The sequence below is a fragment of the Vipera ursinii genome, assembly GCF_947247035.1.
Source record: "Vipera ursinii genome assembly, chromosome: 2".
In the NCBI taxonomy this organism is placed as follows: domain Eukaryota; kingdom Metazoa; phylum Chordata; class Lepidosauria; order Squamata; family Viperidae; genus Vipera; species Vipera ursinii.
This window is the reverse complement of record NC_139513.1, coordinates 37,835,493-37,852,583: the sequence shown is the minus strand read 5'-3', so window position 1 is coordinate 37,852,583 and position 17,091 is coordinate 37,835,493. Positions and strand designations below refer to the sequence as shown.

At 39.6% G+C, this 17,091-nt stretch overlaps 1 protein-coding gene across 4 annotated transcripts in view; it reads left to right on the top strand.

Annotated features, from left to right (window-relative positions):
* Positions 1-16,023, top strand: part of UBA3 (ubiquitin like modifier activating enzyme 3) — a 30,119-nt gene extending 14,096 nt beyond the window's left edge. For 3 of the 4 annotated variants that reach the window (XM_083355179.1, XM_083355181.1, XM_083355182.1), the window contains 14 exons: positions 1,620-1,702; positions 3,828-3,908; positions 5,797-5,840; positions 5,993-6,057; positions 7,269-7,424; positions 7,516-7,618; positions 8,180-8,293; positions 8,974-9,027; positions 11,601-11,637; positions 11,721-11,802; positions 13,968-14,068; positions 14,196-14,259; positions 14,391-14,445; positions 15,788-16,023. In XM_083355179.1, coding sequence (XP_083211305.1) covers positions 1,620-1,702; positions 3,828-3,908; positions 5,797-5,840; positions 5,993-6,057; positions 7,269-7,424; positions 7,516-7,618; positions 8,180-8,293; positions 8,974-9,027; positions 11,601-11,637; positions 11,721-11,802; positions 13,968-14,068; positions 14,196-14,259; positions 14,391-14,445; positions 15,788-15,876 — 1,128 coding nt within the window. In that variant the 3' untranslated portion in view covers positions 15,877-16,023. Of the gene's footprint in view, positions 1-1,619; positions 1,703-3,827; positions 3,932-5,796; positions 5,841-5,992; positions 6,058-7,268; positions 7,425-7,515; positions 7,619-8,179; positions 8,294-8,973; positions 9,028-11,600; positions 11,638-11,720; positions 11,803-13,967; positions 14,069-14,195; positions 14,260-14,390; positions 14,446-15,787 lie in introns of all 4 variants that reach the window. The other variant, XM_083355180.1, reaches the window with a different exon arrangement.
* Positions 16,024-17,091: the final 1,068 nt, after the last annotated feature.

Below are 17,091 nucleotides of genomic sequence, written 5' to 3'. Positions count from 1 at the left end.
GAATGGTTTATATAGGATTGAAATGTAACTTTTCTCAGATTCCGTCTTGTATTCCCACAATCAATTCCTTCCTAGTAAACATTTTCCTTTTGGACTAAACTTGCATCCAAGAGTTCTTATTTCCTAAGATGTGGATTGAGGTGGGTCCTGACACCTGCAGACTTATAGGTCAAGTTGGTCATACTGGTTGGAATGAAATGAACTGCAATTTTGCATGGACAAAAGAAAGGTATTTGGTTGTGTCATTAACTGACACAACTTTCATTTTAGTTAAGTCATGCAAGAGGATACAACTGAAAAATAAGTTCTCATGAAAGTTACCCAGTTATACATCTCCATCCTGGCTGGATAGGTTGTGCTGTGGTAGTGCTGACCAAGTGTTGGAAGCTGTGAATGTCTGAATGGGAATAAACTTAGTTGATTCAACCCTGGCAAGGTGGATTGGCTTTGAGTCTTCGCGGCCCCCCGCCCCCCAAAAACACCAAGGTCTGGTGATATGTCATTTTTGAGTTTGAATGGGATGGCACCCCCTTCTAGACTCAACAGCTTCTGCTCGATGACCAAGTGACAAGAATGGTTAGGGGGCCTTTGCATAGATCCATTTTCTCTGCTAATTGCTCCCTTTCCTTGTTGGGGAGTCCTTGCTCATGTCTTGGTTACTTCCTGTTTGGATTACTGCCATGCACTCTATTTGGGGCAGTCCTTGAAAACCACCCAGAGGCTACTACAGGTAATCTCACTTTAATGATGGTAATTGGTATCAGAATTTCCATCCCCAAGTGACGCAGCCATAATGTGCAACATCACATGACCTTCTTGCTCTAGCAATGGCAATCCCAGCAATTCCCATTACCATCACAAGCAGGATCGATGGGGAAAGCCAGCATGAAGTTGCAAGTCCCGGGTGTCTCACAAGCAGGTTAATAAGCTAAGCGGCTGCTGTGGTGCAAACATGGCTGAGCAGGCACGGGGTGACTTCTCTCAGGTGTGGGAGGGAGAGCTGGAGGCAGCTATGGTGCTGTGTGAGCGGCATGCACTACCGAGTGCAGGCAGAGGCATGTGAGCAGGTTGCCAAGCATCCAAATTGCTATTACCTGTCTGCAGGGTTGCTGAGATGGCTGGAATGTTGAGGGCTCCTCGCAAGTTGTAAGTTCAAATTGTTACTGAATGAGTGGTCATTAACCAAGGACTACCTGTGCAGGTCCAGAACATAGCAGCGTATAACCTCGAATGCACTAAATTCACCCATATTACGCTGCTGTTGCGTGAGCTGCTGTAGCTCCCTGTTTCATTCCAGGTGCAATTCCAGGTGCTGGTTATCACCTTTGAAGCCTACATGACATGGGACCGTTTGTTTTTTTTTGGCAGCACCGTCTCTCCTTGAGGTTGTGTTCCCATCCCATAAAGCAGAAATACATTCCATAGGTTTTTTTAAATCAAATTTTAGCTGGGCAGACTTCGTAGGATGTGTGGCTTCAAATAAGAGCTGCTGAGTATGACGTGTCCAGGTCCTTTTTTATAAAGTGCAATACTGCCAAATATTGATATTTTTCAAAAGCAGCAAGTTCACAACAAAGAAAATAATATATATTTTTATAACCTTTTCTCTGTCTTTGCAGGCACTATCCGGTTTTAGACAGATTCATGTAATCGATATGGACACTATTGATGTATCTAATTTAAACAGGCAATTCTTGTTTCGGTAAGTTTTAAACGTAACCCTTCTCTTTGTGCATGAACTATATACTCAGACAATCTGTTAATTTCTGTATGACTTCTGATAGCAGAACTCAGTGAATCTGAATTCTTTTGCGCAAAAATCCATACCATTCCAACCTGATTCTGTTGGACTTTAGATCATCTAGGGAAAAAGTATGTCTTGTGCCCCACCATTAGCAAATAAATGGTGCCAAAGGAAGATTCCTCTGATTTTCAGGGGCAGCATCAATCCTCTGGAGAGTTTCCTTCTAGAGATCAGATTGACACCAACCCTGAGGACACTTAGACAGATGTTTAAGATGGAATTAACCTATTTGAAGCCATCTTTAATTGCATTGTTTGTGTTGGTCTTAGTTCACAGTTAGAAGTTTTATTTTACCCCTGTACTCTTACCATGAATGTTTTAAATTTCTATTGAGAATTGAACTGAAGTTGAGTGCAAATTTAATAATAGCAATAATAAATTTAATTCTCTGTCTCCTAAAGTACATCATCACTATCTTTATCATTTTTATCTGCCTTTTTCACAGTTTATTGTCTGATTAATTTGGGGGATATAAGAAGCATTTCAGTCAGGATAATTCTGTGAAGCTTTGCCTATCAGATATCAAAATAGCACTTTTGAGGAAATCTTGCTGTTTGTTATATGAAGTTCCAATTCAATAAAACCTGTTCTGCTGGCAAGAAAAATATTTAATGTATGTACCAGGCATCTACAAAGCTTGCTTTTAACAACAGTTGTCTGTTTTGTTATCAAGCCATATCTGATCAATCCAGGTCAATTAATAGAGATGTATTTGGAAGCAAGAAACACTTTTATATGTAGTGAACTATATGGTTCTTCTTCAGGTTTAGGAGGTTTTTTTTAAAAAAAAACAGTGATATATATGTATATGCAGAACCTTCCAGTCTGCTTTGAACCATACTGATGTAAGGTTTGAAAGTTTGTTTCTGGAAAAGTAGAAGACCACCTTTGCAATAGGAGGATGAATATGATTTGCTGGAAGGTTTAAATGTACGAATTTCACCAGATGCTCTGTTCTCAGAACAATAAGTATTGTGAAGCACCTAATCACATTTTTCTGAGGTTAATCAAGTCTTACAGATGTAGAACTCTGTTTATACAACTCTATATCTTCCTAAAGTTCTTGTAACTCCCTCACTTGTCTAAATCTCAGGAGATTTGGGAGACATCTCCTTCCCCAGGCAATTGGGAAAGTGTGGCATTTGCCTCTGCATTATCAGAGATCAGATTGGTTACCCTGTGGGAAGTTGGTGTTTGAAGAGATTTCATGTAATTGGGTCTCAGGATTTGGGTCAAAAGCCTGGGATAATGGGAGCAAGTAAAGTTACATTGATAGGAAATGCTTATTTAAATATATGATAATATTTAAGCCTTATTAAATTAGGTATATAATTAGTAGTTTATTGTTTAACCATATGGCCCAGACCAATTCTTGTTTATTTGGGGGAAATTTTGTCCCTCGCTTCTTGTTTTTTTTGCTTACACATTTCAGATTCCTGACTAATGGTTTTGGAAAAACAAATGTCAGTCCCATGTAGTTTGTTGCAATTAAACTATTCTCAATTCCAGGGGTCTTCAAACTTGGCCCTTTTAAGACTTGTGGACTTCAACTCCCAGAATTCCTCAGCCAGCGTGCTTGGTTGAATTCTGGGAGTTGAAGTCCACAAGTCATAAAAGGGCCAAGTTTGAAGACCCCTGCTCAATTCCCTATTTTGTTGGTTTTATTCAAATCATAAACCTTTTCTTGATTGCACCAGTATTAATGATTACAGTATTATTATTGTAACAGAGGAATATTATAATGTTGCAATACCTCTGTTGACTATACCAGTATTATAAAAGTGTAAAATAGGGTTTGTAAACTAGCACGATATTCTCCAAAACTAATTTGGCCTAATAACTGTATTTCAAAGGGGAAACTGAAATAATTCATTTAAAAATTGATTGCTGGGAAAGTGTGAATTTTCTGCCTTATCTTTGATTTTGCTTACTTTGAAGAGCTGACATCATTGTTGATACAGAATGCATTTTATTAGTGTGAGAAATTTAAATTTAATTCCCTAACATGTGCTTTACTTTGCAGACCTAAAGATGTTGGACGTCCTAAGGCAGAAGTCGCTGCTGAGTTTCTCAATAGCCGCATTCCCAATTGTGCAGTTGTACCGTATCCTTCCATGAAGAAATACTGTATGTTGCTTGGGTTCTCTAAAAAAATTTTTTTTAAAAAAAAACCACAGAATACTTTTAGAAGTGGATAGCTTCAGTCCTGTCTTTACTTTATTGTTAGAGTCGTTCTGTGGCATTAAAAGGCAATGGTTGCTTTTAAAAGCTGCAAGGAATATTCATTCTACATACTGTATTTGTAGTGCTATAACAGGTAATTGCACCTTGGAATCTTCTTAACTAAACATTTACTCTGATATTATATGTACGTTACCTGTGAACATTACCTTTATTAGGATTTTGTTTTGTAAAGCAACATACATTAATATTGCTGCTGAAATATACAACAGATAATGTTAATTTTTACCTGTCCACACTTATGTATTCTCGTTAACATTTTTTAAGTAGTTCAGAGCCTTTCAGGAGTAGAAAGCTATAAGAAAAACCACACTGAATAAACCCAAAGTTCAAATCATTCTCCTAGAAAATGACAGATAGTCCTTGACTTATAACCACAACTAAGCCCAGAATTTGGTTTTAAGTTGTTGCAATCATTAAGCAGATTGTATGACCTGACTCAATTTTACAACTGTTTTTATTATGGTTGTTGAGTCACCACAGTCATTCAGCAAATCTAGACTATCCAATGGGCGTTTTTGCCAATTTTTGTTGGAAAGTGGTAAAAATGCTGCAAATTGTGGTCATTACAACAGATCATAAATGCAAACTGGTTGCCAAGCACCTGAAATGCAATTATGTCATTGTGAGGGTGGCAGGCATAACTTTGATGGCAGGCTATGAGTAATTTATTAAAAGTCCATCATAAATTCAAACAGTCAGTAAGCAAGGACTATCTTTATGATAACCAGAATTCCTCAGAAGTGACCAAATTGATGCAGTCTTGAAGAAAAATCGAACACTACAATGTTCTCCAAAACAGTAGTGTTTGCACATTCCTATATGTGTGTGTAAAGGGACACGGTGGCTCAGTGGGTTAGGACGCTGAGCTTGTCGATCAGAAGGTTTGCAGTTTGGCGGGTCGAATCCCAAGTGCCGTGTAACAGAGTGAGCACCTGTTACTCGTCCCAGCTTCTGCCAACCTAGCAGTTCAAAAGCACGTAAAAATGCAAGTAGAAAAATAGGGACTACTCTGGTGGGAAGGTAACAGCGTTCCGTGCGCCTTTGGGGTCTAGTCATGCCGGCCACATGACCACAGAGATGTCCTCTGACAAGCGCTGGCTTTTCCGCTTTGAAACGGAGATGAGCACCGGCCCCTAGAGTTGGAAATGACTAGCACGCATGCGCGGGGGAGCCTTTACCTTTACCTATATGTGTGTGTATATGAGAATGAGAGTTGATTTAGTCTATTGAACAAGGCACTGGAGTAGGACTGGATAAATTCTAATCCTACCTTAGGTATAGAAGCCAATTGGATTTCATTGGACCAGAGACTATTTCTCAATCATAAGAAGGCAATGGCAAAACCCTTCCAAAAATGTTGCCCTCAAACCTGCACGGACTTGTCCATGATAGTTGCCAGGAATCAGTTCTGACTTAAAGGCAAAACAGAGAGAATATTCCAGCAACTATTTGCCACAATATTGGCTTAGATACTTTCAGAAACCCATTGATGAAACATGCACTGCCATCTGTTTTTGTCCAATTGTTGAAAATGGTTAGTTTATTCCATAAAAGCTGCTGAACTTCTTCAATTTAATTCTACATAATGTTTCAAATGCTTCAAATAAAAACAGTTAATCAATTGGGGAGCTGTTTAAATCATTTAGTGTTAGTGTTAACTACTTGTTCTCTTTGTAAACTGTGACATTATTAATAGCCATTCTACAGTGACCAGATAATTGTTTAATTCCTTTACTGTGTGTTTTCAGACATTATAAAAAGATTCAGGATCTGGATGACAGTTTCTATAGACGTAAGTTGTTGTGCTGCAAAAATAGCAATTCCTGTTTTTTCAAGTAAGATGATAATCTTTTCCTTAAGAAAAAAGAGAATTCTCAACTCATACACTGTAATTATAGCTAATTGAGTTGGAATAAAGGAATGATTATATTTGTTTTCTTTTAGAGTTTCATATAATTGTATGTGGTTTGGATTCAATAATTGCAAGAAGATGGATAAATGGCATGTTGGTAAGTATTTTTATTAAAATTTGTTTTGTTTTTTTTACAAAATATGGACACTAGAATTCTGTAATACGAGAATAAATGTTTCATTTTTAGTTCTGATATAAAATATATGATGACAACATTCCTTTTAGGTATATGATCATGCACATTCTTTTCATAAATTTCTGTGCTTTTAGTCTTGGGTTAATATTCAAAATCCACATAAGTGATTCACAAGATTATGGCTTAGATGTACTACAATGAGTTTCACATTGATTTTGATAGAACTTCAATAAATTACTTTGTTTTCCCTTCTTCTGAATATAAGAATATTTTTTTTCTAATTAAGAAAACAGATATATGAAATTAGAATTTGAAAAATCAGTTTAACATATAATTGACTCAGTTGTATTTTCCACCAACACCAATTTATTATCATAGTTGATAGGTTCTAATGCAGAGGTCCCCAACCTTTTGGGCACCAGGGACCAGTTCCATGGAGAGAGGTTTCTCCACAGACCTGAGGGTGCGTGGTTTTGTATGCTGCTTGAATCTTGCAGATGGGGCTTTCTTTGTTTGTGCGGCCCGGTTGCTGGCATGCTGCAGCCTGGTACTAGTCCACAGACCAGGGGTTGGGGACCTCTGTTCTAATGAGCAGGTTCTTTACTGCAGCTATTGATAACACATGCTTTTCATTTGCAGTACAAAAATTAGACTAGCATTCCCTTGCAGTCAAGGATTATATTGCATATATAAACTATATCAATACATGCTTAATTTGCACCAATAATTTGAGGTACTATGAGGTTAAAATTATTTGAAGAGGACACCAGAATTGCTGTGATGGCACAGTGATTAGAATGCCAACAGTTCAGTAGTTCGAATCTCACTGGCTTGCATCCTTCTGAGTTTGGTAAAATGAGGACCCAGATTGTTGGGGACAATATGCTGACTCTGTAAACTGCTTAGAGAGCGCTATAAAGCACTATGAAGTGGTATATAAGTCTAGGTGCTATTGCTATACAGTATACACAGAATCAAGGTACTTAACTGAAATGAGACATAATAATTTCCTCTTAAGTTTGAAAGCTGGATTGTTATAATTCTGTTACACTCTGTGGACCAGAAATGGCCACTGCTGTTAATCCTATAGCTTATCTTGCTGAATTATACATTTTGTTGCTGAGAGAAAGAAGGAAGGAACCTAATACAATACATTCTATTTTGTTCCCTAGATTTCCCTTTTAAACTATGAAGATGGGGTGATAGATCCAACTTCTATTATACCTTTGATTGATGGAGGAACAGAAGGTTTTAAAGGAAATGCACGTGTGATTATTCCAGGCATGACAGCTTGTATTGAATGTACACTTGAACTTTACCCACCACAGGTAACTGAAAAACAGTCATCTTTTTAAAAAACAGTCATTCTTTTAAACCTCTTGCAAAATCCAGCTTAATTCCTCTGATTATTTTTTCCAGGTAAATTTTCCCATGTGTACAATTGCTTCAATGCCTCGTCTACCAGAACATTGTATCGAGTATGTTAGAATATTGCAGTGGCCCAGGGAACAACCTTTTGGCGGTAAATGAATAAACTCTTTAAAAATGAAATAGTAATTTACAGAATATCTCTTGCCTTGTCTGATACAGTTAAGATCATGGTAAACCTGCTTCATTCTATTGTAATTTTTCTGATTTGGAAAAAAATAAATCCTTTAAAATTTATTCAAATTACTGGTACACTGTAATGGTATCTGCCCATTGTGGTTGTTAAGTCTTGATATTTGTAAAATGGGTCACGCACATGACTGATCTGATTTTATGACCTTTTTTGAGATGGTTGTTAAGTAAATGCCAATATCATTGAGCAAAACCTATTTTTCACTATAGGTTTTTTTTTGCTGAAAACCAGAAGTAAATGATGAGGGAAGGGGTTGGCAGAAATGTAAATATCATGGTTATATGAATACATGACACTACAAAGAGCGCCTGAAATGTCACATCAATTCAGGGAGGGCATTGGGGTGGGGTCTGTCATAACTTTGAATGGTTGCTCATTGTTCAAAGGATATAGTTTTAATGTAAGATAAATTACAGATAATGAAAATAGTATAAACAAAATGCTTTATCTATTCCATTGCAGAAGGTGTTTTCGTAGATGGGGATGACCCAGAACATATACAATGGATTTTTGAAAAATCTATAGAGAGGGCATCGCAGTTTAATATTAAAGGTCTAACATATAGGCTTACACAAGGTAAGACTCAGCAAGAGCTCTTTGGTCAACTTTGTATTTTTATTCTGATGATTAACTTTTTATACTCAGTTGTGGCTCGGGATGGGCTGGCTGTGTTTATTCGCAAGCTGTGCAAATACTCTGTTGTGACCCACAGAATGGACAAGGCTGACATTATAGAACCCATGTTTTCACAGTAAAATATGCCCTTCTCCATAGTTAAAAAAAGTCTGAAAGTGTTAACTCTGGTCAGTTATTTTTATTTTCTATTTATTTGTTTGCTGCCCTTCCCGTTACGAACAGCACCACCCATGCTCTTGTGATCCCAGGTAGGGCAGAGTCAGAAAGTCTCTTACCAAGGCAGAATAGTTTCCCATTCCTTAATCTGAGGACCCAGATTGTTGGGGGCAATAAGCTGACTTTGTAATAATGCCGCTTGGCGGGGGCTGAAAGCCCTAATAAGCAGGCATATACATAGAATGAAGGCTACTGCTAAGCTTGTAAGCCTCCCTGAGTCTTCGGAGAAGGGCGGGATATAAATGGAATTAAAATAAAAAAATAAAATAAAACTGCAGCTGTTAATTCTAAAGATACTCTGCTTGGAGTTATTGTTAGTCGCTAAATTAGTCCACAGGTGGACAACGTGTTTTATTTCTGTTTTCTGTAAAAAAAGAAAATAACGGTGTATTCCCCAAATGCAGGAGTTGTAAAGCGGATCATTCCAGCAGTAGCATCTACAAATGCTGTAATTGCAGGTATAGTACTATCAGAAATCAACTTCTTCTTTGTGTTTAACAATAATGCTATGGATTCCAGATGAAAACAGGGTCAGTTTCTGATGATTTTTCTCTCTATACAAGACCAGCCTAAACAGATCAGAAAATGAATTTTATGGCACACACTTAACAGAATAACAGAACAACCTATATGTATCCTGAAAAGGAAGTTCATGCCAAGGTGAAAGGGGCTTACTGCCAGTAAACTGCAGTGAAATGAATTGGGTTTATCTCTCAATAAATAAATTTAGAGTTGAGCTGAGAACAGTTGGGTAGAAATGTAGTCTTTAGAATGTTATATTTCAGCAATTCTATATACAAACTAGATTTAGGGAACATAGGGTTAAAAATCCTGGCTGTGTTTAGTTTAATATATAACTTGGTACTAAAATTCCCTTTTCAATTAGAATCGTGAAATGTATGGGGGGAAATGCTGATAATCCATCACTACAAAAAATGGGGGAAGGGGAAGCTAGGAGGGGTTGCTTTGGGGGGGTGGGCTTGTTTTATGGAAAAACTTTACAAAGTAGATCTGGCTTTCAGTGGCGTAGCGTGGGTTGTCAGCACCCGGGGCAAGGCAAGTAATTTGCGCCCCCTAACCCGTGGATTTTAGCACTCGAGTCTGCCGCAGGGAGGCCCGCATCCTGGGCGTCCGCCGCACCCCCCACCCACGCCTCCCCCGGGAAAAGGGGGAAGGTCCGGCATCCCCTCCCTCACGTGCGGCAGAAGCGCCGGGACCCGAGGCCGTGCCAGGAGCCGGGCGGCGCAGCGGAGCCTCTGCTTTGGAGCCGGCGGGGGGGGGCGGCTGGGGGCGCTGCCGTCCCTTTCTTACCTCTGATGCCTGGAAGAGAGCGGGACCCGCCAGCGCAGCTGCCCATCTAGCTCAGGCATGCACCGCAGCTGGCCGGGGCTTCCGCCGGAGGCGCATCCGGGTGCGGGGAGCGAGGGAGGGGGCCGGCACGACGCCCCGTGAGCTTGGCAGCCCTTGGCCGGAGCTGCGGCTGAGCCTGGAGCCGCACCAGCCTGCACCTGCTGCCCCGGGAGAGCTCGGCTCGCTCCTCTGACCCCCCTTCCGCCACCGCCCCCCCCTCAGCCACGTGCGCCGGGCTGCCAACACGGGGGCCGCTCTAGCGCAGAGAGGGGGAGGCCGGTCCCCGTTCGGCCCGCCAGCCCCGGGAGAGCCCTGCGCGAGCGCCTCGCCAGCCGCTGAACTCTGGCTTTTGAGCAGGAGCGACCTTGCCCTGCTTGCCCTTGCCCGGCGCCAGGAGCAGCCGCCGCCGCCCGCCCCACTTTTCGCAAGCCCCGCTACGCCGCCGCCACCTGCCGCAGGGTGAGGGAGTCGGGGCCGCACCAGCGGGCGCTTCTCTGGCAGTGGGGCATGCTGGTGCCCTGCACTGCGCTCCGTCTGTGGGGGCCGCCCTGGGAAAGGTGGAAGTGCAGCTGTGGTCTGGGATGGCTCCAAGCCCTGTCTGGCCGGCTTTGTGCCTCCATCCCCCAAGAGTAGCTGGTTGTGAGTTGCTGCTTCCCCGAGTGCGCCTCAGCCCCGGATCCCCCCCGCGGGACTCCAGCCGCGCGAAGGGTGCTTCGGCGCGTCTTCCATCCCTCCCGAGTGCGCCCCCCCCAGATGTTGCGCCCGGTGTGGCCGGCCCCCCCTGCACCCCCCACGCTACGCCACTGCTGGCTTTCCCTGATTTTGCTAGCTTTCTAGAAGATGTTTGCGAAAACGAAGCTCTTCTTGAAGTCTTTTAAGTAGTTAAAATTGACCCATTGAAAGAATTACTGGGATATAGTTTAGTAACTGCCTTGAACAGCGATGATGCAGTCATCACAATGATCAAAAAGTAATTTTGTGACCTTTGCAGCATTTTTGTCTGTTTCACATGTTGACCATTGCAGTCATTATGTGTGGTCCTATGCCTGGTCCTTTCTCCCCTCACCCCGTTTGCAGGATGAGGAGCTTGCTTAAACATCTCTTCATGAGCTGTTTTCTCTGCAGTACAATTCTACCCTCAAAAGTGCTAAATGCAAATTAACAGCTCTGTGACTTTAATTAGAACCCTCCCACTTGCTCCTTCTGCTGCCTGATACTGACAAGATTCTATAATTAGTTTTATTGTTTGCCTCCTTAAGTGGCTATGGGCTTACTGCAAGTGCACTAAGCAAACAGTGGCATTAGCAGATTGCTTTTGTTCTATATTCCCCATTGTGTAATTGCTTACTCTAGTAATCCTTTCCTCACCAAAGGGTGTAAATAGAAGCATTAGTTTCCTTTTTGCCATTGTTGGGTGAACATTCCAAAGGGGGGGGGGGGAGGAAGGAAAGCTATAAGATTTGCCCATTAAATGGCTTCCTTGTGAGTCAAGTTCCAGAAACTTTCCCTGCCCATGCTTAGTACGTAACTTTATTTAAATAAAATCTAACTTTCTTAAATATAAACATATCAAACTTTCAGGATTATTTAAGCACAACTAAAATTCTTGTGTTTCTAGGTTGTTATAAACAGTATGCTTTACCTGTAATTTTCCCTTTTAAATATTTTTTTTTATTTCTAGCTATATGCGCCACTGAAGTATTTAAAATAGCCACAAGGTAACTTAATATTTTTGTGAGCTAGCTGCTTATAAACCCTGAGCAAGCTTCCTGCTTATATACTAATAGATGTTTTCTTGCAGTGCATACATGCCTCTGAACAACTATTTGGTGTTCAATGATGTTGATGGTCTTTATACATACACGTTTGAAGCTGAAAAGAAGGTTAGTATTGCTACATACAATTTTCTTACCTTTGTTTGATTTTGATCTTCAATTACTTTATTCTCAAGTACTGTACCCAGAAACTCAATTTTTTTTTAAACTATCCTAATTCAAATTTTGTATTAATCTGTCTTGTTGGCTGTTTTTTTTATTGGAAAGGGCATGTTAGATGATAAAAACTCATCTGTTAAGGTTACTAAAGAGAATATGGTGTGTGTCCTGACATAGAGTTGCCATTGGTATGGTAATGCTTATATCGTACTTATTCCAATGCTGGAGAAAATTAGCATATTTTAATAGATGCTTCAACTGAATTTTGTTCAAAAGCTGCAAGTACTCTTAAGTCATTGAAATCGCAGAATCAGCATACTTTGTCATTTGACATATATACAAGAAGCTGGTTATGCTTTTATGCTCCCCCCATTATTAAATAAAGCAATTAGATTGGAATAATAAAAGGCTATAAATAGTATCCTCTGATGAGCTTCAATGAGTAGAAGTAGTTTCCATTAGTAGAAAGAAAGAGCATAATTTCCTTCTTCTTGCAGCCACCTACATGTCCTTTTCTGATTGATATGCTTGTAATTTTTTTGGACTCTTGACCAAAGATTCTAGTTCATTGTCTGTTGTTTAGCCACAGGTGGAGCAGATGACCAGGCATACACAGATTTCTTTTAGAACAGGTTTATCCTCTTTAGGTTTGAATGCCTGTTCTGCGTACATGTATTTAGAATAAAAAAGAAAAAAAGCTCAGCTGATATTCCTTTTTCACTCACATTGATGCTAAAGTTCACATACATCTGTTCAATAGCAATATTTCAGTTGTAGGCTACGCAGCAATAACAACCTTTATAAGGAGCAAAAATACTCAGTAATACCTGTTACAGAAATTAGCAGTTCTTGTGTACTCTTATATGTTGAAGCGTATAGCATTGCTTTTGATTCCCCGTTAGAAAAACTTGATCCAGCTGTATGCAAGCATAATTACAATAGTACAGGAGGAGGCTAAGCTATGACTAAAAATAGATTTGCAAGTACAGGTAATCCCCAAGTTGTGAGTGTTCTCTTAGCGAACATTCGAAGTTACGCAATAAGCACCCCCTAGGGTGCTTATCGCACCGCGGCAGTCGTTCACTCTTACAAATGACTGCAGTGGGCACTGCAACATTTATCCTGGCTATTCCCTCCCTCCCCCCCTTGGGTCTCCCTAGACCTGGGGTAGGCAACCTTGGTTCTTTTATGACTTGACTTCAACTCCCAGAATTCCTGAGTCAGCATGGCTAGCTCAGGAATTCTGGGAGTTGAAGTCCACGAGTCATTAAAGAGCCAAGGTTGCCTACCCCTGCCCTAGACACTAGGCCTGAGGATACTCATCTTGTGAAGATCGAGAGATCCTTTGCTTTCTTGGTTGCTCCAGGCCTTTGGTGCGTTCACAGAGAATGGAGGCCTAAAGATCATGCGAGATCAGTGGCGTGAGATGTCATGTGACTGATCTCGTGTGATCTCATGGTAGTTTAGGCCCATTCTCTGCAACAGAGAATGGAACGGAAGCGGGGGAGTTCTGACAGATATAAGGCTTGGCTTCAGTAGAAGGGACTAATTGATTAGAGCCGTAGCGGCGAACCTATGGCATACGTGCCACAGGTGGCACACAGAGCCCTCTTTGTAGGCACGCGTGTTGTTGCCCCAGTCCTAGGCCTTCAGCTGGTTTTTATAAAACCTTTTCACTTTAGGCTTCCACCGCCGTGTGCAAAAAAACCAACAACGTTCAATCAATCAATCAATTTCAATTTCTCATGGGGAAAAAAAAAGATCTCGTAAAGTTGGAATTGATTGATTGAACTTTTTAGTCCCACCCAGTCTGCCATTACCACCGAAGCCATGCCCCCTAATAGGCCACGCCCACCCAGCACCCGAGGATACATAAGTGGGTTTTGGGTTGCAGTTTGGGCACTCGGGGTCTAAAAGGTTTGCCATCACTGAATTAGAGTTTTATTGTTTGGGGAAGGTAGAGTTAGTGCTGGATCATTCAGATTTAAAAGTGCTCTTCATCTATTCCTTTCTTTTGGAAACATTATTGCCCTCACCATAGAATTCTAGCCTTTTTTATTTTATTACTACTTTTTTAAAAAATGATATCAGATGTTTCATTTGTTGCTTTCCAGGAGAATTGTCTGGCTTGTAGTCAACTTCCTCAAAATATAGAATTTTCTCCATCAGCTAAACTACAGGAAGTCTTGGATTATTTAACTAATAGTGCTTCATTGTAAGTATTGGATACTTATTTATAAATTTGTAAATAATATTAGAGTCTAAAAATGTAGGTTCAGTAAATCATGGAGATACCTGTTTTAAAATTTTGATTAGTTGTCTTGATTTTTTTTCCTGTACAGACAAATGAAATCTCCTGCAATAACTGCTACAGTATATGGAAAAAATAAAACACTTTATTTACAGGTAACTAATATATATTTGTGATTCATTTTAGCACTCACATTTGTGCAGATTTAAGTAAAAATCAGTATGCGTGTTTGTGGACCTAGGTAAAATAATAAAATGCATGTTGTATATTTTTTCTCCTTCTGCAGTCAGTAGCTTCAATTGAAGAACGAACAAGGCCAAACCTTTCAAAGACTTTAAAAGGTAATCTTTAATAGTTAACAATTAAATCATGTTGGGACATGCTGCTAAATTTTGAAAAAGTATGTGCACTGCTTGATGCCAATTCATCTGGTATGCAATAGGTGTCAGAAAATGTTTCTAAAAATTGCTTTAGGCAAATATGGCATACGGTATTGGCATCTAATAAAGCACAGTGGCATCCACTTCCACATTAAAATAATTTTCTTCAAAGCTTACAGGTGTTGAAACAGCAATATAAGCCAGGTATATAACACTATTAGAATGTATACACACACAAAGTGATAAAAAATGACAGGTAGGAGTTCTGTGGGCCATCATTCATCTTAGTGGGATTCCTATTATATAACTGCATAGTGTCTTTCCACTAGTGAAGTGAAGTGATGGAGTAAAGAAATGAACATTGTCAGCTCAGCACCATTTTTGCTGTGTCACTGCAGCAATGATCAGATTGAAAGAACTATTGACAATATTTGAGTAAATCATATATTTTACATAAAACCATCAATGACCAGCAGCTTTAGAAATAATAGGTATGTAAAATTTCTATATAATCAATTGCTTTTGAGTTGCTTATGCAGCGCTTAAGTTTTTCTTATTTTCAGTGACAAGAATTTACCTACCACTTTTATTAAAAAGGCAAAAACAAGAGTTGGTCCATTTAGAGTCAATAGCTTGTGCCAACTGTAACAAAAAATCAAAAGAATTTTAAAATAAAACTGATAATTTTATAATGATGTTCTGGTATATGTTACACAGGTAGTCCTTGACTTACCATCATTCATTTAGTGACCTTTCAGAAAGTACTACGGCACTGAAAAAAAGTGACATGACCAGTTTTCACACTTGAGATGGTTGCACCATGCACATGGCCATGTGATAAAAACTGAGTGCTTGGGAAATGTCGTTATTTATGACAGTTGCACTCTCCCAGGGTCACGTGGTCACCATTTGTAATCTTCCCAGCTGGCTTCCGACAAGTAAAGACAGTGGGGGAAGCCAATTTGCCAAATGACTGCGTGATTCAACAACTGCAGTGATTCACTTAACAACTGTGGCAAAAATCTCGTAAAATAGGGCAAAACTCCTTTACCTTACTTGACAACAGAAATTATGCGCTCAGTTGTGGCTGTAATTCGAGGGTTACCAGTACACAAATAATTCTGAACGAACCTAATTATACATATTTTATAGAGTAACAGAAGCTTTATATCTGCTCTATTTCAGTTTTCTCCAAATGTGTTTTTGTTCCATCAAAAATTCAGATTTATTTGCTTTGTTTCAATTTTGGAAATATATCTCTATATAGAAATGACTTTTAAATATTATGCTTTTAACATTGCAGAACTGGGCCTCGTTGATGGTCAAGAGCTTGCAGTTGCGGATGTCACCACACCGCAAACTGTACTTTTCAGACTTCAATTTACTACTTGATACGAATACAGGTGATATAAAGAGGCACTGGAAAACATCTCCAAACTACTTACGTACAAGGGGAAGAAAGCTGAGTTATCCTGACATAATCTCTATTTATATAAGTATTGTTGGAAGTTTAAATAAATTGCTCTTATTTTAGAACTACTCTTGCAAACCAATATTTGGTTGATGTTACTTGTGTAAAAAGCTCATAATGAACAGAAAGCTGTTGTATAGTAATTTTATTCAATTTGTAATCTCATAATGCCAACATTCTTCTCTACATGAATCTGAAGGCCAGTGGATTCATTCTTAAAGCACCCATGAATTCTGGATGCACACAAGAGTACAGTGGACAGAGATTCAAACTACATTGTAATATAATTTAGTTCAGACATCGTTTCATAAAGCAGCCTATTTCTCACTTTAGTTAATGCCTTGATTGAATTGTCAGTTATACATACTGCCAAATTTAGATTCCCCCCCCCCGCAAACTGAGTGAAAGATTGTACACAGGTACCGCACCATCTATGGATGAAAATTAAATTTGTATATTGGCAAATATTAGTACTATGCATGGTGTTGCCCACTGATATCCAGTATTGGTGTTTCACTATTAGACTTAATAAATATTAATAAATATTATCTAAAATTAACCTATTTTGTTAATTTATGCGGGTACTACTACGAGGTTGAGAATTGCAGAATGAATGTAAATTTTAATGATTGTTTTAAAACAAAAGCCATCACTAAACATAAGATACCAGTCAAGAAGGAACTACCGGTAGTAGTGGAATAATTACAATAAGCTAGATCTAATACTCACTAAATCCCGCTGTCAATGTGTGACATTGTAATTGGCTTTTCTTCCTGTCCTCTAAAACAGGGGTCTTCAAACTTGGCCCTTTTATGACTTGTGGACTTCAACTCCCAGAATTCCTCAGCCAGCATGGCTGGCTGAGGAATTCTGGGAGTTGAAGTCCACAAGTCATAAAAGGGCCAAGTTTGAAGACCCCTGCGACTAAAACAAGAGCTCAATGTTCGCTACAAAAGTGCTCCAAACGGGGTTCCTCTGAACTTTCCTTGGCTGTTAACAGGCAGTTAAGAAAATGAAAATGGGGTGTGCGATATCGCTTTTTCAAAAATTTAAATGATATCGATTTAAACCGAGAGAGGAGAAATGGGGTGTGCGATAGCGCTTTTTCAAAAATTAAATCATATCGATTCAAATCG